This window comes from Mustela lutreola, chromosome 13 (assembly GCF_030435805.1).
Source record: "Mustela lutreola isolate mMusLut2 chromosome 13, mMusLut2.pri, whole genome shotgun sequence".
Lineage (NCBI taxonomy): Eukaryota > Metazoa > Chordata > Mammalia > Carnivora > Mustelidae > Mustela > Mustela lutreola.
In genome coordinates this window covers 76196951-76223173 of record NC_081302.1, presented here as the reverse complement: position 1 = coordinate 76223173, position 26223 = coordinate 76196951, and the positions used below count along the sequence as shown (strand labels likewise).

Below are 26223 nucleotides of genomic sequence, written 5' to 3'. Positions count from 1 at the left end.
TTATCTTTAAGACAAGATCCAATTAAAAAAAAACAAGAGACCATAAAAATCCCAAATATTCTTTCCCTTTTTGTTTTACATTTTTCCAGCTGCTCACTGCCTTCTTAGGCCCTAACTATATCTATATGCAATTTTTTAGGTACATAGGCTTTATTTTTTAGAGTAATTTTAGATTTACAGAAAAACCAGGTGGAAAGTACAGAGAGATCCCACATATGTTCCCCCAACACACACACACACACACACACACACACACACACACACAGAGTTTTCCCTATTGTTAACATCTTACATTGGTGTGGTATATTTGTTACCACTGGTGAACCAATATTGGTACTAACTCAAGTTTGTAATTTACACTAGAGTTCATTTTCTGTGTTAGACATCCTATAGGTTGGATAAACACATAAAGCCATGTATTCATGCCCTAACTATATTTTTAGTTCATTATTTCACTGGAGATAACAGTTATGATGGATATAGATAAATATTTGAAAAGAAACTCCAGGCGAACTACATTCTACGGTAAGGAAGTTTTCCTCCCAAAATCCTTGTGGGTGCTCCCACCCCCCACACCCCCCACTCACCTGTTTTGTAAATCAAAGTGTGGCTGGCAATTCAGGGAGCTGTGTTTAAAGACCCAGAGACAGGAAATGTTCCCCGGGGTGTTGACCAGTACTTGCAGCGTGATGGACGCCAACATGTCCACTTCCACAGTGGCTGCTCCATACACGGCCTCTGTGCTCTCAGACTTCAAGGCGCACCCGAGGTCTTCTGGGGTTTCTGATGCCTGTGTGGAAACAAGGTGAATTCACTATTCATGCATGTTTTTACATCCTCTTCTTAGCTGGGACCTTTATCAAATAGATTCACGTTGATGTACTGCCCACTGCGCTGGAGAATGTATTACTAACTGAAAATCCTATTATTTACAATTCTCAAAAGAAGAGATAGGAGCACCAGGGTGGCTCAGTTGGTTAAGCACCCACCTGCCTTTGGCTCAGCTCATGATCTTAGGGTCCTGGGACTGAGCCCCATGTCGGGGTCCCTACTCAGCAGAATCTGCTTCTCTCTCTGCCTCTGCCCCTGCTTGTACTCTCTCTCTGTGTCAAATAAATAAATAAAATATTCAAAAAAATATATAGAGGGAGGGGTGCCTGGATGCTCAGTTGGGTAAGTGTCTGCCTTCAGCTCAAGGTCATAATCCCAGGGTCCTGGGATCAAGCCCCACATCAGGCTCCCTGCTGGGCTTGAGCCTGCTTCTCCTTCTGCCTGCTGTTCCCCTTGTTTGTGCTTGCTCACTCTGTCAAATCTTAAAAAAAAAAAAAGATAATTGAGTTTAGGCTGCATTTCTAATATGTTTTACATATGGTTATGTGTTGAACTGTGTCCCCTTGAAATTCATGTGTTGAATCCTAACCCCCACTACCTCAGAATGTGACCTTATTTAGATATAAGGCCTTTCCACAGGTAATCAAGTCAAAATGAGGCTGTTGTGTTGGGTTCTCATAAGAAGAGGAAATCTGAAGAAGACACATGCTAGGAAAAGTGCCATGTGAATAGAAGACGAACCTCTAGGAGTCAAGGACGGAGGACTGGAACAGATGCCTCCCTCACAGCCTTCAGAAAGAACCAACCCTGATGACATGTAGATTTTAGACTTTTAGCTTCCAGAACTGTGAGATAATAAATTTGTTGTTTAAGTCACCCAGTCTGTGATACTCTGGTACAGCAGCTCTAACGAACTAATATACAAACAATAGTCATAAAATGCATAAGACTGCTTTTGTGATTACTGGTATGTAGATAAGAATCTACACAGTAATAGTAAATTGGTAATTGTGTTAGAGGAAATTTAAAAAACAAAATATTTTCTGGGCAGATACCCCCACAGGCTCTTCACCACCACCACACTTCTTCCCTACTTTAAGTAATTGAGACACATTGAAAGAGGGTGTAGTAGCAACTTCTGTCTCTGGACCCTTCATCTCCTACCCTCAAACACAATGTAGCATGCCTACACATGCGCGTGCGCACATGTGTGCACGTGTGCATACCCACAAATACGCACACACAAGCTTCTTCAGGTGAAGAGCAGGGTAGGTCTTCTGCTACTGATCATAAGCCATACTTCTGGTTTTACTTATCCATTTATTCAGCAAGTAAATGATAAGTTCATTTACTCTGTATCTGTTAAGTGCTAGACCATGTACTGGGCACTATGGGAGTTGGAAGAAAAGACATTGATTTTGTCCTTAAAGTGTTTCAAGTCTAGTAAGAAGGAATAATTAAAACACCAGGTGAAATATGATGTACCCTCTAAAAAGATACCAGTTATTTTGAAAGGCAAATTTAAGTGTCCTGGAACTTCAGAGGAGGAAGAAGTAACTACTAAGCTGGGAGGGTTGTAGTGGGGAGGCTTCATGAAGTCCAGAAATTGAGCCGGATCTTAAAGGAGAGGCACAGAATAAAGTAAAGACAAATCAAAACCAGGTAAAAAAAAATCTGCCATACTAGAAGAAAATATTTGCAACATATATTATAAATATAATATCCCTAATATACCCCTAATATATGAAGAGCTTGTTACCAATGAGGGACACATGACCAAAACACAGTAGAAAAAAGGGAAAAAGAACTGAATAGGAAGATATCAAGAATAACCTTTGAACATAAGAATAAAATGTTCAAACTCAGTTATCATGAGAAGACGCAAATTAAAACAACACTGAGGTATTACTTCTCATCTATCAATCTGTCAAAAATTTTTCAGTATTATAACACACGGTGTTGGTAAGGTTGTGAAGAAACAGCTATTCTCATACATTTCTGGAGGAATATAAGCCAGTGTGACCCCTCTGGAGGAATGTTTGGCAATAGCTAATGAAATTACATGTGCACCCATCTTTTCAGCCAACAACCCCCACTTGAGGATATATGTATAAACCTATACCTACAAACAAGTAATTGCAAAATACTAGAAACCAACTAAATGCTCATACACAGAAGAGTGGTTGAATAAACAATGGTACCTCCACATAATGGAGTACTGTGCAGCTATAAAGAAGTATGAGGACAATTTCAATGAACTGATTTGGAGTGATCTGGATATACTGTTAAGTGAAAAAAAGTGAAAAAATAGCTACTTTCACATATACTACACCTCATGTAAGAAAGAAGGAGATTAAGAAAATACACATGTATCTGCTTATTTTGGGCATAAGAAATCTAGGACTAAGACAAAAAAATCTGAAGTGGGAGCACTTGAGTAGCTCAGTCAGTTAAGTGACCAACTCTTGATTTTGGTTCAGGTTGGGAACTCAGGGTTATGGAATTAAGCCCTTTGTCATGTTCCACAGTGGGCATGGAGCCTGCTTGGGATTCTCTCTCTTCCTCTATCCCTCCCTCTCTGCCCGGCACACACTCTCTCTAAAAAAGAAAAAAAAAAAAAAAGCTAAAGGGATTGACTATAAACAAGAAGTAGGTGGGAAAAGAATGGAAACTTGGTTATAGGTATGAAGAGGGAGTAATACTTCTTTGAGTATATCTTTTTATACACCTTTGGCTTTAGGACCATAAACAAGTTTCACATACTCAAAAAAATAAACAATTAAAACAACCAGGATTTGGGGGGGACTCAAAATGGAACAGTAAAAAAAATTTTAATTATATTACAGATTCATAATGTAACCATGGTAAAGGGGGTGGGAAAGAAAAGAACTAACATAAATAATAGAAAAATACTACACTGGATACTGTATGGTTAAAGACAAAAAGAATTATGCACAAAGACTCTATTCTAGTTTGTGAATCTGTTTCTCACTGTAATGTGGGTTAGCAATTCTGAAATTTGTTTATATATATACCAGGTTTATATATATACCAGGTTTATGTAAGTCATTTATTATAGATAATGAGAACCTTGTTTCTATCACAGAGAGAAAAACAAATAGGGAAAGAGGAAAAAGTACAATAAAACCGTTGATGCTGAATTGACATCATAGCTATCAGCATGAATTTATGGTGATCTAGAGATAGGTAAGTAGGTAGATGTAGAGATGATAGAGAGACAAAGTGTCGTGTGTGGTGGTGGGGGAGATTGTATACATACATACATACATATATACATTTCCTAGAGGGCCCAGAGGCATCCCAATAGAAATGAGCACACCCAGCTCTCAGACCATGGTTTCTAAATACTATTCTCCAAAAAACCCAGTGTTGTTTTTGTTTTGTTTTGTTTTGAGAAGTGGCTAATTTTAGGGCTAAGGCAGGAAAAATGCAAGATGGGCCTGAACTATATTGTAGTTACTAGAAAATAAGGCAGTGTTTGAGAAAACACGGGCACAGGTTGAAGGGACATAGAAGACAGCCTGAAGTAGCTCCCAATGGCCAAAGCTGTACAAATCTGAGTAACAAAATAAAACTGATAGTCTTGGGTTATAAATCATAGAATAAAATAAATATCTCTGAGTCCATATGATATAAATAAATAAAATGGAGAGAAGAGAGAACCCTTCCTTATGCAATTCCAATTTAGAAATGTAGAGGGAATAAGGGAAAAAGAAAATTATCATTAGGCAAACATCACAGTTATAACTGTTGTAGGCAAGATCCACCAACGGGTGCTAAAACCAGCAGGTGAAAACTGGAGGAGAAATAGGATATTGGCAAATGCCCCCAAATACCTGCTATTTACAAAGAAAACAGTAACTTTACAGTGGAGAAACTCAGCATATATTACATTCATCTTCAAACAAAAATTAAAAATGGTGAAAACATTCAGGTTTTAAACAACAATTAAGTGGATTGTGGGAACAGTAAAATCATCTTATTTTGGTTCCAGGTTTTATCGGTAACACAGCTAAGGATGTAATTGCTTATTTAATAGAGTTATATTGTCAAGTTTCGTCTACTAGAATGCTTGGTTATTCAAAACACTCCTGAACTGTAAGAGTCTCAGAAAGATGTCTTATCTGAGCAACGTGAACTGTGGAAGAAATCAAAACCAATTTTTAAAAGACCACTGTCCCCCTAACAATACACTTCCCCACTAAAGTGGGAAAATGCCCAAAAGGAGCAGCTTCAACTTCAGGAAGGTGAAAGCACATTATGTAGACTGCTCATCTTTGCATCATCTAGGATTTGTAGGATTATCTGTTTAATGTTGTTTGAGAGACTAGGTCTTAAAACAATCTTAAATATTGCATAAGAACATAACTTCTACAACATGAAAAAGAAATGCAGGACTTAATCCTAGGAGCCAAGACCAATTATTAGCTTCTTTTACAGATTGTGTTTTCTAAGAAAACACTTCAACATGTGCAGCTATTTTCTTAAGTTGAAAAGACACCAAAAGTTTAAAACAGCATAGCCAATAATATCAACATTTTTCTGAGCATACTGAAATACTATATGCAAAAATATTAATTATTAATAAGCAATATGCTATGATGCCAATACCTGTTTTAAAAAAAGTAAAACCAGCCATGCTTCTGGCATAAAAAAAATCACGAGTTAAATCAGGAGTTTTCCATGCATGTAGAATGTTATGGAAACCTATTTAACACTATATTTTAAATTTGAGAATATTTTTACTATCTCTGATCTTAGGGGGTAGGGAGTGAAGTCCAGGGCATCATGTAGTATATGTTATGTGTTTATGTATTCTATTTATGTAGAAGAAAACAGAATGACTTTATATTGGTATGAATCCTTAGCTTGAAATGTTCATGGAATTGGCTGCACTTCATGTTCACTTTTTGTTACGTGTTTCTAATATTTTCAGTTCTCTATTATCTAAGCTTCCTTCCTTTGAGTAAATATCTAAGCTATTAGAGGAATTGCATGAAGGAGAAGGGTGATGGAAAACAAATCTGTAACCTGAAGGAGCCAGAGTCAGATGACGGAGCAATTTGCATGTCAGTTTAATGGGAAGCCACTGACGGTTCTAAGGCCGGCTGTAAAGGATGTGGCCATGCTTCAGAATCGTCTGGGAGCCCTATCAGAATGAACTGGAGAAGGAAGAAGCCACTTACGATATTATTGTGATTACAGAGGAGTTAACGAGGGAAGTGGCTATGAGACCAGAGAATATGAGGTGATTATATGAGAATTATCAAAGAAAGGGAATTGACAAGACTTGGTAACTGACTGAATGTGAAGGTGCAGGGGAGGAAGTAGTCTAAAATAATGCTGACCTCTCCAGCCCAGAAACTAGACAGGCCCATAAACAGAAATCATTTAATATAAGAATAGGTGCAGGTTCGGGGAAATAGAAATGAAATATAGGTGGGTTTTAATGAGCAAATGAAAAATCTGTTATATCTAGATCCAGGAGGCACTCGGAAATTAGGGACTTGGGTTTAAGGTAGAAGCCTAAATTCTCTTTAAGGAGAAAGGGTAATTCCTTTTACTTATTCATGCTGAGTATCTGTGTCTTTCCTGAATCCAGGCCAGGAAAGAACATGACTCTAGATAGAATGGAGTGCATATAAGTACATAATATATTTAAACACACAAAAGGAAAAACCCATATAGCTGTGCTAAACCTCAATAGCTTACGAAGTATGGCCTCTGGAGAAAATAACTAATGTTAGAATTTTAATATTACTTTACCATGGGATACGATGATGATATCCCCAGTGATGAATCATTGTTCTTATGATTGATTAAAACACACTTGATCACAGGCAGATCTTGATTTGTAATAGTCTCAAATATCATTGCTGAAAAAACAACTGTAAAACAAAATAAAGACAACAATGTTGATACATGCACACCTTTAAAAGAAAATACACATTCATTTCACAACAGAACAAAACAAAATGTAATCAGGCAAAGGAGGCCAACAGGAAAGTATGTAGGACATATGATTTCATAAAAGGCAAGTCTTATTATAAATCAGGAACAGAGGTACTTAGAGCAGTCCTTTCCAGTGTGCTACTGAGCATTTTGAAATATTGAGGAATGAGGAATGATTATTGGCACACAAACAATTTTTCCTTCTTCATGGATGTTTGTGAAATCTTTTCTTTGTGCACTTAAATTTTTAGAATTATGTACCTTATAGAGAGTCTGTTTTCATCCATTGTGCTAGACACTCAGTTGGCTTTTTCAATCCAGAAACTCACCTCTCAGCAAAAGTTTTCTTTCTTTCTTTTTTTTTTTTAAAGATTTTATTTATTTATTTGACAGAGAGAAATCACAAGTAGATGGAGAGGCAGGCAGAGAGAGAGAGGAAGGGAAGCAGGACCCCTGCTGAGCAGAGAGCCTGATGCGGGACTCGATCCCAGGACCCTGGGATCATGACCTGAGCCGAAGGCAGCGGCTTAACCCACTGAGCCACCCAGGCGCCCTCAGCAAAAGTTTTCTTGAATTATTTCTTTGATTCTCTCTCTCTCCTTCACTTTCTGTTCTCCTATCATTTGGATGTTTTTCCAAAATGACTGATGATCTTTGACAGTATGCTCATATATAAGAATGAAGTCCAAAGTGGTCATTGTAAGCTCTGTGGGCATGGTTTGACCTGCTGCCCCATTCTCTCTGTGCGGTTATCTTTAGTTTTTTTCCATGGGCTAATCAGATCTCCCAAAGAAGAGTTCTCACTCATGTTGGCTACCTAGGTTGTGGGAGTTGCTGCTGGCAATTTATACTTTTTTGGGCAGGGGGGGTCCTACAATGGAAATCAGGTTGCTTTTCAGCTTTTTCATCCTGCATCTTTTGATTCCACTTTCTTCATGTGTTTTAAATCTCTCTAAATTTTATTTTCTGCCTCTCCAGTGTCCTTGTAAGTTTATGTCTTTAATAAATTTTTGTCATTTGAGTGGATTCTTGGTGGAAGGTAAATGAATGTGTTCAACCATCTTTGTACCATGTCATCTGATTAAAATCTCAGTATTGTAGCTATGAGAACTGCATATTAAGATACATTCACTGGTTTGTTTTCATCTATCTTTATTATTTTATTCTTTATTAAAGAAGTCATATTATACCAATACAAGTAGAACTGTAAAAGGAAATTCACCCTAAATCATGACATCCTGACAAATAAACCATTTTCATTTCCCTAGAACCTTTCCCATCCATAGACATCGTTTTTAACTAATTGCATTAATAGAGTAGAAATCATTTTGTATTCTGATTTTGAAAATAATATATCATAAGCATTTCTTATGATACTAGATGCAATTGATTTGCTTTTCTTCGGTGGCACTAACAAAAATGACCTAATCATTCTCTTGCTGTTATACATTCTGCGGTTTTGTTTTTTTTGCCCTCTGCCATTTAAAATACTTCACCAAGGGACACCTAGGTAGCTAAGTCGGTTAAGCATCGAACTGCTGATTTCAGCTCAGATCCTGATCTCAGGATTGTGAGATTGAGCCCTGCATCAAGCTCTGAGCTTAGTAGTAGTCTGCTTCAGATTCTCTCCCTCCCTCTCTCCACCTACTCCTTCCCCTGCTCATATGCACATGCACTCTCTCTCTCTTAAATAAATCTTTGGGAAAAATGAAATAAAATAAAATACTTCACTAAGATTTTTACTGTTTCTTTTTTATTCTAAGCATTTCACTTTTAAAATATTATTTCTTTATATACATTTCTGGAAGTGGAACTAGTGGATTAAAAGATATAAAAATACATAAAGGATATACTTAAATAGTTCTTGATATGCATTGCCATTTGGTTTTCCAAAGGTGCTATACCAATTTATATAAACACAAGTAAGGTGAGAATGTAATTGTTTGACTACAATCTTATCAGCATTTAGTCATTATGTGTTTTTTAGTTCTCCTAATATAGCCCCTAGTCTTTTGTTTTCCTTTCTTTTTTATTTTAAGCAATCTCTACACTCAACATGGGGCTCAAACTCATGACCCTGAGATCAAAGAGCTGTATGTTCCTGGGAGTCTTCTTGAGAGTCTCTCTTTCTCTCTCTCTGCCTTCCCCTGACTCGCATGCTCGTGCTCTCTCTCTCTCTCTCAAATAAATAAATACACTTTTAAAGGTTTTATTTATTTATTTGAACAGAAAGAGAGACAGTGAGAGAGGGAACACAAACAGGGGGAGTAGGAGAGGGAGAAGCAGGCTTCCTGCAGAGCAGGGAGCCTGATATGGGGCTTGATCCCAGGACCCTGGGAAGGCAACCTGAGCCAAAGGCAGACAGTTAACGAGTGAGCCACCCAGATGCCTCTAAATAAATAAAACTTTAAAAAGGTGGGGGGGTTGCATGGTCTTTCATCTGAGCCAGTCAGGTGCCCCAGCCCCTAGTCTTTTAAAAGAAAAAAAAAAAAATCAAATAAGCACAATTGCAAGGATGGGGGATGGGGGTGGGGGGGCGCAGATCAGAGAATTTAGGAAACTTCCCTGTCTTATTTCCTAGTGTTCTTTTTTCTCCCTACTCGTTTTTTTCAAATAGTTTTATTCAGCATAATTAATATACAGTAAGCTAAACATAAAGTATATAACTTGATAAGTTTTGACATAAATACAAATCAGTCTATAAAACCATCATCATAATCAAGATAGTAACCTTATTCAGCCCGAAAAGTTTCCACATGCCCCTTGATAATCCCTCCATCTTACTCACCCCACAAGCGCATGCCATGCAACTTCTGATTTCCTTTCTGTCACCATAGATGAGCTTGAATTTTCCAGAAATTTCATATAAATGGAATCACATAGTATGAAATTTCTTTTTTTGTCGGGCTTCTTTTGTTCTGTTTTATTTTTAGATTCATCCCTACTGTAGTATGTATCAATAGTTCACTCCTTTTAACTCACAAATAGTAGTCTTTTATACAGATATAACACAATATTTTAATTCATTTACCTGTGGATAGAATTTGGATTGTTTCCACTCTTGGCCTCTTACAAATAAAGCTGCTATGAATATTTGTATAGAAGTCTTAGTTTGGACATATGCTTTTATGTTTCTTGACTAAATACCAAGGATTGGAATACTCATGTCATGGGGAGGTGTCGATGTCTCTTTCTAAGTGCCAAGCTGCTCTCCAAAGAGGTTGTTATCATTTTATATTCTTATTGTCATTGTATGGCATTGTCATGTATGTCATTCCAGTTGTGGAAATCACATCCTCAACCAACACCTGGTATGATGAGAATTTTTAATTTTAGCCATTGTGCTAAGTATATAATAAATCATTGTGCTTTTAAGATCTATTTTCCTAATGATGTTGAGCATCCTTTTGGATGTTTCTATGACTTGCTATATATTCTTTGGCAGTGTGTCTGTTTACATAATTGCCCTCATCAAATCTTTTAAAATTGGGGTGCTTATTTTCTTATTATCGAGTTTTGACAGTATTTTCTCCCAGTTTTATTATGTTATTGTCAGCATGTACCATTGTATAAGATTAAGGTATACAACACAATGATTTGAAATATGTATACACTACAACATGAATACCATAGTAAGTTTAGTTAACATCCATCATCTCACATAGGAATAATTTTTTTCTTGTGCTGAGAAATTTTAAGATCTACTCTCCTAGCAACTTTTTGTTTTTAATACAAAATCCTTTTTTTTTTAAAAAAGATTTTATTTATTAATTTGAGAGAGAGAGAGAGACAGAGTGAGAAAGCGTGAGAGGGGAGGTCAGAGGGAGAAGCAGACTCCCCATGGAGCTGGGAGCCCAATGCAGGACTCGATCCCAGGACTCCTAGCACCCCTCCTAGCAACTTTTAAATACATAACAGAGTATTGGTAACTACAGTCACCATGCTTTACATTACATCCCTAGAATTTATTTATGTTATAATTGAAGATTTGTACCTTTTAATGACCTTCAATCATTTCTCCTACTCCCTACCCATGCCTATGGCAACTACCAATCCCTTCTCTCTGTGAGTTTGTTTTAGATTCTACATAAAGGTGAGATCATGCAGTATTTGTCTTACTCTCTCTGACTAACTTCACTGAGCATAGTGCCCTCAAGGTCCATTCATGTTATAAGAAATAGCAGGATTTCTTCCTTTCTTTTTTTATGGTGGAATAGTATTCATAGATAGATAGATTAGATGATTGATAGATAGAGAGATAGATGTATACTTATCTCAATATCTAAAAAAGAAAAGAAAAAGAAATCTGGTTGGAAAATGTGCAACAGACACTTCTCCAAGGAGGGCAGTATCACTAATCATTAGAGAAATGAAAATTGAAGCCACAATGAAATATTATCTAACACCTGTTAGAATGGTTGTCATTAAAAGGACAGAAGATGACAAGTGTTGGTGAGGATGTGGACAAAAGAGAAGCCTTGTGCACTATTGGAGGGAATGTAAAATGGTACAGTTACCATGGAAAACAGTACATATAGTAGATCTATCTATCCACGTACCTCACATTTTCTTTACCCTCTATCCATCAATGGACTCTGAAGTTGTTTCCAAATCTTGGCTACTATGAAAAGCACTACAATGAACACAGGGGTGCAGATATTTCTTTCAGATAGTGATTTTGCTTCCTTCAGATACGTACCCTGAAGTAGAATTATTGGATCACATAGTAGTTCTATTTTTATTATTTTGGGTAACTTACGTACTGTTTTCCATAGTAGCTATACCACTTTACATTCCTTCCAATAGTGCACAAAGCTTCTCTTTTGTCCACATCCTCACCAACACTTGCCATCTTCTGTCTTTTTAATGACAGCCATTCTAACAGGTGTTAGAAAATATTTCATTGTGGTTTCAATTTTCATTTCCTTAATGATTAGTGATGCTGCCCTCTCTGGAAAAGTGTCTATTCATTTTTTCTGTGCATTTTCTAACCAAATTTCTTTTTCTTTCTTTTTTTTTTTTTTTTTTTTTTTTGGTTGCTATTGAGTTGCATGAGTTCTTTTCATATTTTGGATATTACTCTCTTATCAGAAACATAATTTATAAATGTTTTCTTCCATTCCATAGGTTACCTTCTCATATTGTTGATGGTTTCTTTTGCTAAGCAGAAGTTTTAGTTTGATGTAGTCCCATTCATTTATTCTTGCTCTTGTTGCCTTTGCTTTTAGTGTGAAATCTGAAAAATCTAAATTTGCTAAGACTGATGTCAAGATTACCACCCTATGTTTTCTTCTATGAGATTTATGATTTTAGGTTATATGTTCAAGTCTTTAATCCATTTTGAGATTTTTTGTATATGGTATAAAGTAGTAGTCCAGTTTCATTATTTAGCATGTGGCTGTCTAGTTTTCCCAATATCTTTTACTGAAAAGATTATCCTTCCTGGTTGTATACATTTGGCTCCTTTGTCATAAATTAACCATATGTGTATGAGTTTATTTCTGGGTTCTCTGTTCTGTTCCATTGATCTATGTGTCTACTTTTATGCCAATACTGTACTATTTTGAATACTATTGCTGAGTAATAGTGTTTGAAATCAGAAAGTGTGATGACTTTCACCTTGTTCTTTCTCAAGAGTGCTTTAGTTATTTAGGGTCTTTTGTAGTTCTACATAAATTTTAGGATTTTCTATTTCTGTGAAAAATGCCATTGGAATTTTCATAGAGATTGCACTGAATCTGTAGATGGCTTCAAATAGTATGGACTTTTTAACAATATTAATTTTTCTAATCCATGAGCATGGAAAGTCTTTGCATTTATTTGTTTTAGTTAATTTCTTTGATTAATATCTATACTTTTCAGGGTACAGATCTTTTACTTCTTTAGTTATATTTATTTCTAGATATTTTATTCTTTATGATGCAATTGTAAATGGAATTTCTTTCTTAACTTTTTTCCTGATAGTTTGTTGTGAGTGTATAGAACCAAGAACTGAATTTTATATATTGATTTTATATCCTATATCTATTAAGAAATAGAGTTTCTTAATTAGTTCTAACACTTTTTCGTTGGAGTCTTCAGGGTTTTATGTATATAATAACATGCCACTTGCTACAGAATTAGTTTTACGTTTTCCTTTCTGATTTGGATGCCTTTTATCTCCTTGTCTTGCCTAATGGCTCTGCCAAGAACTTTCAGTACTATGTTGAACAAAAGTGGGAAGAGTAGGCATCCAAGTCTTCATCCCAATGATAGGAGAAAGGATTTTAGCTTTTAATCACTGAGCATATTAGCTATAGGCCTGTCACATATGACCTTTATTACATTGAGGTATATTCTGTCTAAACCCACTTTGTGAAAGTTTTTATCATGAATGGATGTTAAATTTTTTTAAAAAAGCTTCTTCTGCATCTATTGAGATGATCATATAGTTTTCCCCTTCATTTTGTTAATGTAGTATATCACATTGTTTGATACTCAGATGTTGAACCATCCAAGCATCACTGGAATAAATCCCACTAGATATGGCATATGATCTTTTTGATGTATTGTTGAATTTGGATTGCCAATATTTTGTTAAGAATTTTTGTATCTATTTTCATCAGGGATACCGATCTGTAATTTTCATATATGTGTCTTTGCCTGGTTTGGGTATTAGGGTTATGCTGGCCTCATAAAATGAGTTTGTAAGTGTTTTCTTGTGTTCTTTTTTGGGGGGAAGGGAAGAATTTGAGAAAGATTGATACTCAATTTTCCTTAAATATTTGGTAGAATTCACCACTGAAGCTATCTGGTCCTGGATTTTCTTTGTTGGTAGGTTTTTCAGTCCTGATTCAATCTCCTTCCTAGTAATTCTATTCAAATTTTCTGTTTCTTCATGATTCAGTCTATGGTAGGTTGTATTTTTTTTTATAAGTTTATCCATTTTGCTAGACTGTCCAATTTGTTGGCATATAAGTCTTCATAGTAAGTAGTCTTATGATCTTTTGTATTTCTGTGAAGTCACTATGACCATTAATTTAAATTCTTAATAGGTAAAAAATTTATCTTTGTGAATCACCAAGGTTTGTTTCTGCAGTTTTATCTCATTCTTTTGTTTGGAACATATTCCTCTTAACTTTTCTTTACTCTCTGTGTTGGTTTCTATGCACTGGAGAAAACAGCTGCCTCTTCCAATATTCACAGAATGATCTCATGTAGGAGATAAACCTTGTCATTCAGTCCAGGCTAAGACCTTGGTTGCCTCTCAAACCTTTGTAATTGTCCAAGCCACCTTTTTTGTTCTTACTGGATTTTTTTTTTTTAAGATTTTATTTATTTATTTGACAGACAGAGATAGAGATAGACAGAGAGTAGGCAGAGAAGCAGGAAGAGAGAGAGGGGGAAGCAGGCTCCCCGCTGAGCAGAGAGCCTGATGCAATGCAGTGTTTGATCCCAGGACCCTGGGATCATGATCTGAACTGAAGGCAGAGGCTTTAACCCACTGAGCCACCCAGGGGCCCCTTTCCTGGCTCTTAATAGTAAAGGTATGCCATGACCTGTGAGTGCCTCAAAGGGGGAGGATCTCAATCAGCACCTAGATGAAGAGTGATTGGAAGCCAGACTCTCAGGCAGCAGTTTTTCAAGTATGCAAATCGACCTCTTTCAGGAAAAGACAGGAGCTGGAAGTTTCTGTCTGCTCCCTTTGCACGGAGCCCTGGGGGATAGCCACTTAAGAACTGTTTCTTTGTTTGCTACAGTCTTGGGGGATCCTTCAATACAAGCTCTGCTGAACCAGCGCCAGGCAGTTAAGGGGTGAGTCCTCTGGGCCGCACCCACAAAATCCAGGGCTCCAAACATGTGCACATGTTCCTTTCAGGAAGATACTAACAGAGGAAAAAGTGGAGATGGTGCTTGCCTCCCCAGTTTTGGGCAGGATCACAGTCAGTTCCTAAATGTATGTTAAACTGGAAGCCTAGACCTCAGGCTGCAAACACATCTCTTTAAGAGATATGCATTTGGGTTGTTGCTTCTGCACTGAGCCCTAGGGGTATGACCACAGAGAGTCCTCCCAGGCCCAAAGAACTGTTTCTTTGTTTGCTCCAATCTGGCTGGTCTCATAGATGCAAGCCCCCCATAGGTTTTCAGAGCCATGTGTTTTGGGAGTCTGTCCCTCATAAGTCTTAATGATAGGAATGCTAGATGTTGGGTCCAAACCCTTCATTCGTTAGGGAGAAGCTGAGAGTTATGAGTTCCTTCTGGTTTATATATTGCTGTGTTGGGTATTGGGTTCTCGTGAGATTGACATGTGTCTCTGCCTTTTCCACCCATTTTAGTGTGGGTTCTTTCCTCATTTTGTGTGATGTGTGAGAGTCACTCAGCTAGTTTCTGGATTCCTTTCAGAGAAATTGTTCGATGTGTAGCTGTAGATTTGGTGAATCCATGGGAGAAAGTGAGTTCAGGAATCTTTTATATGGCCATCTTCAAGTTTTGAAACTTCTTTTTAAAAAATATATTCTGGATACAAGTCCTTATAGAATATGTAATTGACAAATATTTTCTGCCAATCTGTGGCTTGTCTTTTGTAGACTTGAAATTCTTCATCTTAAAGATGTTCAATTTATCATTTCTTCTATTATGGACCATGCTTTTGGTTTTGTATCCAAAAAATCTTTGCTCTATGTAAGGTTGTAAAGGTTTTCTCCTAGTTTCATAGTTTCAGGTTTTAAATGTACATTTTAGTCTCATATTTAGGTCTATGATCCATTTTGTGTAGACTTTTTAAATGGTATGACTATGGATCAAAACTTTTCATATAATTATATTTACATGGGAATATTCAATTGTTATAGTACCATTCATTGAAAGATTTTGATTTCTCCACTGAATTACCTCTATACCTTCATCAAAAATGATTTTGATGACTGCATATTCTAATTTCTGAAGTCCTTATACTTTTCCATTGATCTATTTGTCTATCTGGATCTGATTCCACATTGTATAGATTATTGCTTTATAATAAGCCTTGAAATCAAGATGATAAGTTTTCCAATTTTGTTCTTTTCCAAGTTGTTTTGGGTATTGTAGGTCTCTTTCATTTTCTTTCTTTCTTTTTTTTTTTTTTTGAAGGTTTTATTTATTTATTTGACAGACAGAGATCACAAGTAGGCAGAGAGGCAGACAGAGAGAGAGAGAAGAGGAAGCAGGCTCCCTGCAGAGCAGACAGCCCGATGTGGGGCTTGATCCCAGAACCCTGGGATCATGACCTGAGCTGAAGGCAGAGGCTTTAACCCACTAAGCCACCCAGGCTCCCCTAGGTCTCTTTCATTTTCATATTAAGTTCAGAATCAGCCTGTCAAAATCTGCAAAAAGGCCTGCGGGGATTTTGATAGAAATTATATTGAATCACTGGGACAACTGAGTAAAACTGACATTTTAACAATACCGAGTCTTACATATATATGGTACATCTCTATTTAGATCTCCTTTAATTTCTCTTAGAAATTTTTTATAGTTTATAGTTTTCAATGTACTGATCTTACCTTTATCCATATTTCATCTTTCTGGACATTTTTTCTTCAAATTCTGATTCTTAGTTATAGAAACAAAATTGAAATTCTACACTAATCTTCTGTCCTACAAACTTATAGAACTTACTTATTAGGTGTAGTTACTTCTTTGTAAGTTCCATAGGATTTTATACATAGATGATCACTTTGTTTGCAAATAAAGATAATTTTACTTCTTCTTTTCCAATCTGGTTGTTTTTATTTTTCTTGCCTTAGTATACTGGTTAGAATCTCCAATACAATGTTGAAGAGAAGTAGTGAGAATAGTCACCCTTGCCTTATTTCTGATCTTAGTAGAAAACATTCAGCCACTTAATATTAAAAGTATGATGTTTGCTAAAGGTTTTTTACAGATGCTATTACTTAATTGGAGGAGGACCACTTCTATTCCTAAGTTGTTGGGAAATTTTATTAGGAATGTATGTTATATTTGGTCAAATGTATTTTTTGTATCTATTGAGATAATTATGTAGTTTGTTTTTGTTTTTCTAGTGGCTTTTCTTTTTTATTCTGTGAATACGGTGAACTACATTGATTCATTTGCAAATGTTAACCAACCTTGCCTTCCTGCAATAAACCAGCTGAAAATGATGTGTTATCTTTTTTATATATGATAGAATTCAACTTGTTAAAGGATTGCTAGGAATTTTTGCATTTATATTCATGGTAATTATTGGTCTGTAGGTTTATTTTTGTTTTTCCTTCTAATATCTTTGGTTTTGGTATCAGAGTAAAGCTGGGCTCATAGAATGAGGTGAGAAACATTATCTTCTCTAAAATTTTCTGAAAAAGTTTGTACAGATTTGGTATTATTTCCTCTTTAAATATTTGGTGAATTCTTCCCCAGTAGTTTTCATTATGGGAATATTTTTAACTACAAATCCAGCGTCTTTAACAGGTATAGCATTGTTTAGGTTATCGATTTTCCTTGAATGAACTTAGCAGTATGTATCTTTCGAGGATTATTTTTCCTTTAAATGGAGGTTGTCAAACTATAGGCATTAAGTTGTTAATATTTCCATATTATCCTTTTAGTATCTATAGATTCTGTAGTGATGTTGTCTGTTATTCCTGATTTTGGAAATTTGTGTCTTCTCTCTTTTTCCTGATAATTTGGTTAGAAGTCTAGCAATATTACTGATCTTTTATTGATCTTGGTTGCACTGATCTCCTTTTCTTCCTATTTTAATTTTTTCACTTTCATCATGTTTGTTTCTTTTCTTTTGTTTATGTGGGTTTTAAATTGTTAATTTCCCTCCTTTTGCTTATGCTTGAAATCCAGCTCATTAGTTTGAATTTGTAGTGTTATAATTTAAGGCTATTAACCATTTAATAATTAATAATTTAGTGCTATAAATTTCCTCTTAAGTACCGCTTTAGGAACATCCCACAGATTCCAATATATTGCATTTCACTTTTACTCAGTTCAATATATATTCTCAACTATCTCTTGGTTACTTCTTTGATCCACAGATTATTTAGAAATGTGTTCTTTGGTTTCCAAATATTTGAGGACTTCCCATATATTTTTCTGCTAGCAATTTCTAATTTAATTACAGTGAAGTCACAGCATATATTTTGTATGTCTTTAATCCTTTAAAATTTACTGAAGCTCATCTGATGGTCCAGAATATAGCCTAGCTTGGTAAGTATATTGTGTGTGCTTGAAAAGTGGAATATTTTGAGTGGGATATTCTATAAATGTAAATTAGATTAAGTTGGTTGACATTGTTTTAAGTCTTCTGTAAATTATTCATATCTTTTTTTCTATCAGTTATTTCCATAACCGGAAAGAGTACTGAATTCTGAATATAATTGTGGATTTGTCCATTTCTCTTGGCAGTTCAATCAGATTTTGATCCATGCATTTTCAAACTCTGGTATTAGATGCATAAATATTTATGATTTTTATGTCCTTTTGATGATCCAAGTCCTATAGCGTTATGACATGACTTTCTGCTCCTACCAATATTCTTTGCTCTAGAATATACTTTGTTATTTATCCTCTCCAGCTTTTGACTAGTGTTGGCATGGGATTTTTTCTTCTACATCCTTTCAGTTTTAATATTTTTGTGTCTTCCTATCGAAGGTCAGCTTTATTTATGTATCATATAGTTGGGACTTGCTTTTTTTTTTTTTTTAAACCAAGTCTCACAAACTCTGCTTTTCATTTCTGATGTGTAGATTATTTAAATTTAATGAAACTATTGATATGCCTAGGTTTAAATCAATCATGTTGTTTTTTATTTGATCCATCTGTTCTTTTTCCCCCCTTTCCTCTTTTTCTGCCTCCTTTGGGAGTAAGTGAGAATATTTTATGATTCTACTCAATCTCATTTCTTGGATTATTAACCATAATTTTGTTTATTTTAGCACTTGCTTTAAGGTTTATAGTAATCATCTTTATCTTAATGCAGTCCTTTAAGTACTGCTATATCACCTCATATAAAATATAAGGATCTTACAACAGTATATTTCAATTTCACCCCTCCCAGGTTTTGTGTTATTGCTCTCATACATTGCATTTCGACATAAATTATACACCCAACAAGTCATTGTTATTATTATGCCTTAAAGAGTCAATTATCTTTCAAAGGAGTTTAGACAATAAAAAAAGTCTTCTATTTTACTCACTTTCAGAGGTCAAATATACATGTTATTGGAAAGAATAGGGGAAAGGAGGTCAGGAAAAATAGTTGATGAAGTAATGGAGAAAATGCCCAAATCTGATGTAAATTATAAACCCACAGATCTAAGAAGCCCAACAAAACCCAAACACATGACTCAGGAAAAAAAAAAAAAAAACCTACAAAAGTGCATTATAATCAAATTGTTTAAAGCCAATGATAGAGAGAAACTCTTGAAAGCATCCAGGAAAAAAAGGTACATTCTGACAGTAGACTTACACATCTATTTGACCAAATGCAGTTCTCAATGATTCTTTGTTCATTTTATTTTGTCTTTTCTGTTCATTTTGGATTGTTTCTATTGCTGTCTTCAAGTTCACTAATCTTTTCTTCCGCAGTCAATCTGCTGTCAACTCCTTCTAGTTAATTGCAATTTTCGTCTTGGGAAGTTCAATTTATGTGATTTTTTTTTAATATTTACTGTGTCCCTGCTTAACACGTATAATCTTTCCTCTAGTTTCAGAACTATGTAGAACTAGTTTAATGCTCTTGTCTACTAATTTTATATTCTATGTCATTTCTGGGTCCCTTTTGGGTGGCTGATTTTTCTCTGTGGGTTGAATTTTTAATCCTTTGTTTGTCTATTAGTTTGTAAGTGGAAACCAGGAATTGTAACTTTCACCTCATATCAGATGTTTCTGTATTTGTTTACATTTTTTTTTTTTAAGATTTTATTTATTTATTTGTCAGAGAGAACGCGAGCGAAAGCGAGCACAGGCAGACAGAGAGGCAGGCAGAGGCAGAGGGAGAAGCAGGCTCCCCGCTGAGCAAAGAGCCCGATGTGGGACTCGATCCCAGGACGCTGGGATCATGACCCGAGCCGAAGGCAGCTGCTTAACCAACTGAGCCACCCAGGCGTCCCTTGTTTACATATTTTTGAACATTTCTATGGGATCAAGTTAAGTTCATGAAACACTTTTCCTTTCAGGTCTTCCTTTAAACTCAGTTAGGTAGGACCAGAGCAGTGTTTGTTCTAGGGCTAATTTTTTCCATGAGTGGATGTCATCAAAATTAATAACTTCTGCTCCCCAAAGGAAGTGCTCTTAAAAAAATGAAAACTGAAGCCATAGACTGGAAAAAAAAATCTTCAAAACAAACAACCTGATTAAAAATAGGCAAAATACCTTAGGAAACACTTCACCAAACATAATATAGGGTGACAAACACACAGAAATATAACCAACATCATTAGTCACTAGGGAAATGCAAATTAAAACCACCATGACATATTGCTACACACCTAGGAGAAAGGTTAAAAAACAAAGACAAAAAACTGACCATACCAAGTGAAGACAATGATGTTGAACAACTGCAACTCTTGTACACTGTCAGTAAGAATGGAAATTGGTAGAAGTACTTTGAGAAACTGGCAGTTTCTCATAAAGTTGTATATTCATCGAGCATACATTCCAGCAATACACTGCCACTTTTCAGTGTTTTATATTCAACTATTTATAGCAGCTTTAATGATAGCTGCCAGAAACTAGAAGCAAACAAATGAACTTCATCTTGTCAATGAATAAACCAACCGTGGCACATCCAACAATGAAATATTATTCAGCAATAGAATGGGAAAAAAGTACTGTTAAAAAAAAAAAAGAAAAGAAAAAGCACCAGAGGTCCAAAACAGAGTTATTCATGCTATGGCCAAGTCACCAAACCAGGGCTTACTACCTAACCTAATGGCAATTTCAACCTTCCCTAGAATACAGTCTTAACTAACCAGTCAGAAATTTTCTGGTGAGCTTCCAGGAGTTCATCTGTCACAAGGGCCCTCTCCATCCCCCAAAGAAGGACAAAGTAATCCACCTAACAAGACACCCTGTCTATCTCCCTAAAGGAAGGCTACCTTGTCAGAAGCAATCTTTTCTTTTGCTAAAGGTCCCAGCCCATGTCTGTCTATAAAACCCTTCTGTTTTGTACAGAGCTCCCCTCTACTTACTAGATGGGAACTGTCCAGTTCATGAAGCACTTAATAAAGGTAAATAGATCTTCAAAGGTACTTGATGGACTTTTGGCTTTTGAGTACTGATATGCGTAACATTGATAAATCTCAAAGAATTAGGCTGTGGGAAAGAAACAGACTCAAAAGTCTAGATATTACAAAACTTCATTTACATGACATTCTGGAAAAGGAAAAATTATAGGGACAGAAAAGAAATTATTGGTCACCAGAGGTTGGAGGTGGGTATTGGGGTTGATTAACTATAAAGAAGTATAAAAGAAGCTTTGGGGGGAATGGAAATGTTCTATATCTTAATAGTAGTGCTAGTTATATGATGATAGGTGTTGGTTAAGCTCAGGGAACCATACACTAAAAAGGGTAAAATTTGCACTAGGAAAATCATATTTTAATAGACTCAACTTTTTAAAAAGCCAAAGGAAGAATTTGCCACCACTGAGATTAAGGTTCTTTGTTAGAGAATCCATTCGCAAACCCTGGTAGCACTTCCCAGAGTCCAGTTCCAAAGACAGTCTAAGCAATGAGGACAACTTTGGAATTGGAAAAGTGGTGTGCTTTAAAGGGCTGGGGTGGGGGTAAGTGGAAAAAAAATGCAGCACCAATCAAAAATAAAATTTCAGGTACAACTAAAATCTCCTCCACTGAAAGGGTGATGGATTTAGACATTATAAAACAAATCAGAGCATATCAGGTAACCTCGTTTTCAGGTTCTCCAAGATGAGTCTCCCGGGAAACACAGAGCTGGCGAAGACTTTAAAAGTTTGAGTTCCCAGTCCCTCTTCTGAGAGTTACCCACTTGGATGACTGAATTTCAGCAAGTTCTTTAACCTTTCTGGACCCCATTTCCCTCACCAGGTAAAAGAGGGCAGTAGATCGGACTGGTGTGGTATATAATAAATATATATGACCAGTCCTGGTTCCTGGCACAAAGCTCCTAAAACCCTTGAAATTCCCCGAGTGACACGAGTGTCTTGTAATCCATAGTGGGCCCCTTTTGAGAACACTGGAGTTGAAGCTAATGAGGTCACTTTGGGTGGGGTCCCTAGATGGCCTCAGAATGGGGCTAATAGCCAGAAAGACCAAGTAATCAGAGGGTGGGAGCTTTCAGCCCTTTCTACTAACCTCTGGGAAGAAGAGGAGCTACTGATTAAACTCCACAAATATTCCTGGACTGGAAGTTTGATGAGCTTCCTGGCTGGAGAGCATATGGATCTGCCGGAGAGGGGCTTCGTGGAGAGGATGTGGAAGCCCAGGCCCCTTCCCACACACCTTGCTCTATGCCTGGCTTCTTTCTGGCTGCTCCTGAGTTAGTTTTTTTTTTTTTTTTTTTTTTTTAAGATTTTATTTATTTATTTGTTTGTTTGTTTGTTTGACAGAGAGAGAGATTACAAGTAGGCAGAGAGACAGAGAGAGAGGAAGGGAAGCAGGCTCCTATGCTGAGCAGAGAGCCCGATGTGGGACTCGATCCCAGGACCCTGAGATCATGACCTGAGCCTAAGGCAGCAGCTTAACCCACTGAGCCACCCAGGTGCCCCTAGATCCCTTTTTTTTAATAAATTAGTAATCTATAAATAAAATGCTTTTCTAAGTTCTGTGAGCTACTGTTGCAAATTAATCAAACCCCGGGTGGGGCGTGGGGTGTCATGAAAACCGTGGCAAGAGGGACGATGTGAACCCCTAACCTGTGGGATCTGAGGCTGTCTCCTGGTAGATAGTGTCAGAATTGAGTGACATTATAGGACATCAGCTGGCGTCTGAGAGTTGCTTGGTGTGGGAAACACCCACTGCAAGACACACACACACACACACACACACACATTTTGGTGGCCAGAAATGTTCAGTGCTGTTACTGGAGAGGAAGAGACATACAGGAGTGCTTTCCCTTACAACTGGGTAGCTCTAAGGTCTCGTCCCCTCTACTCATTTTATGCTCTTTTTTCCTGAAAATTCTCATGATTTTAACTGTCATCTGTTTGCTCATGAGTTTTGAAATCGTACCCCCAGTGTGTATCACTACATATCCGGGAGTCCCAGGAACCCTCAATTCGGACTGAACTTTTTTTTCCCCTCCTAAAGTTACTCTCTCCTTTTTCTTCTCTCTCAGTTAGTGGCAACAGAGCTACTGTTTTCGAAGCCAGAAACCCAGAAGCCATCTTTGACTCCTCCACATCCCTCATTTCCCATCAGCCAGGCCATTGCCAAGCCTTGATATTTTAATCTCTTGGTAATTCCCAAATCAGTGTGCAGTTACCATTGCCCCCATTCAAGCTCTAGTCATTTCTGGCCTGGGTGACTGCCCACAACTTCCTAGCTGGCCTCCCTGCCACGGACCTGTCAGCCTGACATCCATCCTCTCTACAGAAATGTCTTTCTAGGGGCACTTGGGTGGCTCAGTCTCATGATCCCAGGGTCCTTGAATCGAGCCCCACATCGGGCTCCCTGCTCAGTGAAGCCTGTTTCTCCCTCTCCTACTCCCCCTGCTTGTGTTCCCTCTCTCACTGGTCTCTATCAAATAAATCAATACAATCTCTAAAAAAAAAATGTCTTTCTAAAATATCCATCAAAGCATGCCACTCCTCTGCTTAAAACCCACAGCAATGGTGCTTACTATTTCTTAAGCTGGACCCCTTGAAAAATCTGATGAATGCAATTAACCCTCTCTCCAACACACACACACACACACACACACACACACACACACACACATGCACGCACACCCCGGAGGAATTCATGGATAACTGAATTCCATTCAGAAACTCCTGTTGTACAGGATAAAGTCTGAGCCCCTCATCACATCACCAAAATACTCCTTAAATATTAGATACGGAGCCTCTGACAACCCAGAATGTTTTTTGAAAGATGTCCACTGAACAGTCTTCAAGTAATTTTCTGAATCACAACTTTTCAAATGAGAATCACTCTGTTCTAGAAGCCTTGTACACTGTGTCTCAGCCACCTAGAAAGGAACTCTACTTTTCCATCCACTGCGTGTTTCTTACCTCTGGACTTTTACTTTGCTGTCCAATCGGCCTGAAATGTCTTCCTTCCCTTCCTCTGTCAACTCTTCCTTACCTTTCTAGTCCCGGCTCTGGCATGACTTCTGCTTGGAAGCCTTGCCTTACTTTCTCCATCTGGGTTACAGGATCAGTCTGTGCGTATTTCCAAACTTGCACTGCAATTTCCCTTTTGTATGCTGGATTTTTTCCTGCCAACACCCCCAACATTAGACTGTGGGCTCTTTGAGGGCAGAAACCAGTATTATGGGGGACTTATACAAGTCCTAGATAAAGGCAGTACTCAAAAATGTCTAAGAAGGGAAGGAGGAAACTCCTGTGACTCTAAATCCTGATGATTTCTTAAGACATTATATACTTCCCTTTCTGCAAAGCACCTGCCTAACAAAGAATGCAGCTGTACTTTACAGGAATTATCTGATGAAGGAGTAAGATACTGCTTATCTCCTTTTTACAAATGAGGAACTTAAGTGCTGAGAATTTCTCTGCCAGAGGAAAGAGCACATGTTTCCTAACTGTCTTGTTAGTTCTAATATATCTATCTGCATTGCCTCCAAGAACAGAATCCCTACCATTAGGAAAATCCTAACTCAAGTAGCAAAGCATTTGAAAACAGAGTTCAGTGAATATCTTCTAATCCAAACATAACAGTTTGTATAAATAATGACAATATCCTGTTTTAGTGTAAACTGAAAATAATTACCATTTGACTTATAATGACAGCAGTGGAAAAAAAAATATTTTACTGTTTAAACCTAAAAAATAACAATAGTTCCTCTTTTAGGATCTTATGCAATTCCTCTAGCCACAAAAGAACACTGTGTGTGTACTTTATATTATTTTTAAATTTCCTCTACATGTGTTGGTACCCATAGGCCAGAACTGCATGATTCAAATTAACGACCATCCGTGAGTTCTACAAAAGCTTTTATCCCTTGAGGACCATTGATGGTATGGCCATAGAAGGTAGCAACCAAATGTAAGTAAGTCACCTACGTATAAAGCTCATAGCTCATATAAAGCTACATATAAAGCCCAACCCCTCCAAAAGATCAAAAATCTTTCGGCCACATGACTATGGCTACCTAACTAATCAGTGGCAAAGGATCTTCTGGAAGTCATGGAAAAATCTGAAGATCACAATGTCACCTGACGAAAACCAAGAAGCTCTACTCAGACAAACCACCTATAGTGAGATTCACAAGAGTGTGTTATTTCAGAGTGAATGAAGGATAGAGCAGGGGGGCTAGACCAAGATATGCAAACTATAAAGCAAGTTAAGCTAATTTTCAATCCCTCATATTCCCCCCTCCAAATTCTTACTCCTGTCTCCGCAAGGTCTTTTCAACATAAAGAAAAGTGATATAATACTTTTGAGGTTATTTGCTTTTTGTTAAATCAGAACCTTTACCCAAAAATAAAGGCAGTATCTGGTGGGTGTCTGGGGAGCTGGCACACTTGTGAGCTTGAACATTGAATGTTAAGGGCTCTTGTTACACTGCTTACTGAGTTTTACTGAAGAGCGACAAGATGACAGGAACAAAAAAAAACTGTGTAGAAAGTGTTAGCACTGAGCCTTCCTGTGGGCTTCGCAAGAGAGAGAGATGCTCTCTGGGGGTAAAGTGAGGTTGATAAGCTTTGTTCAAAGAACCACTTAGAAAACGCCTTCTTCGGGGCGCCTGGGTGGCTCAGTGGTTTGGGCTGCTGCCTTCGGCTCGGGTCATGATCTCAGGGTCCTGGGATCGAGCCCTGCATTGGGCTCTCTGCTCCGCAGGAAGCCTGCTTCCCTCTCTCTCTCTCTCTCTCTGCCTGCCTCTCTGCCTACTTGTGATCTCTGTCTGTCAAATAAATAAATAAAATCTTAAAAAAAAAAAAAAAGAAAACGCCTTCTTCCCGACACCATGCATTTCTTAAATAGAATAGAATTAGATATTAAATGTGAGTTCCTTTACCCTCAGTCTCTTCCATCCCTGTATCCCGCACAGAAATATGTGTTCAATAAGATTTTATGAGATAAAAAAATGTCTTTCTTTCTCATGCACACTTCCTTTTCAACTTTCTTATCCTAAATCCTCTCTGGAATATAAGTAAAGTCTTCCTCCTTCACATTTAATATCTCCTCTCTTGATTGTTTTGCAGTTCAACGATAGGAGACTTCAACAACAACAAAGACAAAATCTTGATTCATAATGAAGAGTTCCTGAAAG

At 37.1% G+C, this 26223-nt stretch overlaps 1 protein-coding gene across 2 annotated transcripts in view; it reads right to left on the bottom strand.

Annotated features, from left to right (window-relative positions):
* FLT3 (fms related receptor tyrosine kinase 3) overlaps nucleotides 1-26223 on the bottom strand; it is a 75340-nt gene that overhangs the window by 46121 nt on the left and 2996 nt on the right. The window contains exons 2-3 of one of the 2 annotated variants that reach the window (XM_059144302.1): nucleotides 6619-6740; nucleotides 588-790 (exon numbers count right to left, since the gene is read on the bottom strand). In XM_059144302.1, coding sequence (XP_059000285.1) covers nucleotides 588-790; nucleotides 6619-6740 — 325 coding nt within the window. The remainder of the gene's footprint in view (nucleotides 1-587; nucleotides 791-6618; nucleotides 6741-26223) is intronic. The other variant, XM_059144303.1, reaches the window with a different exon arrangement.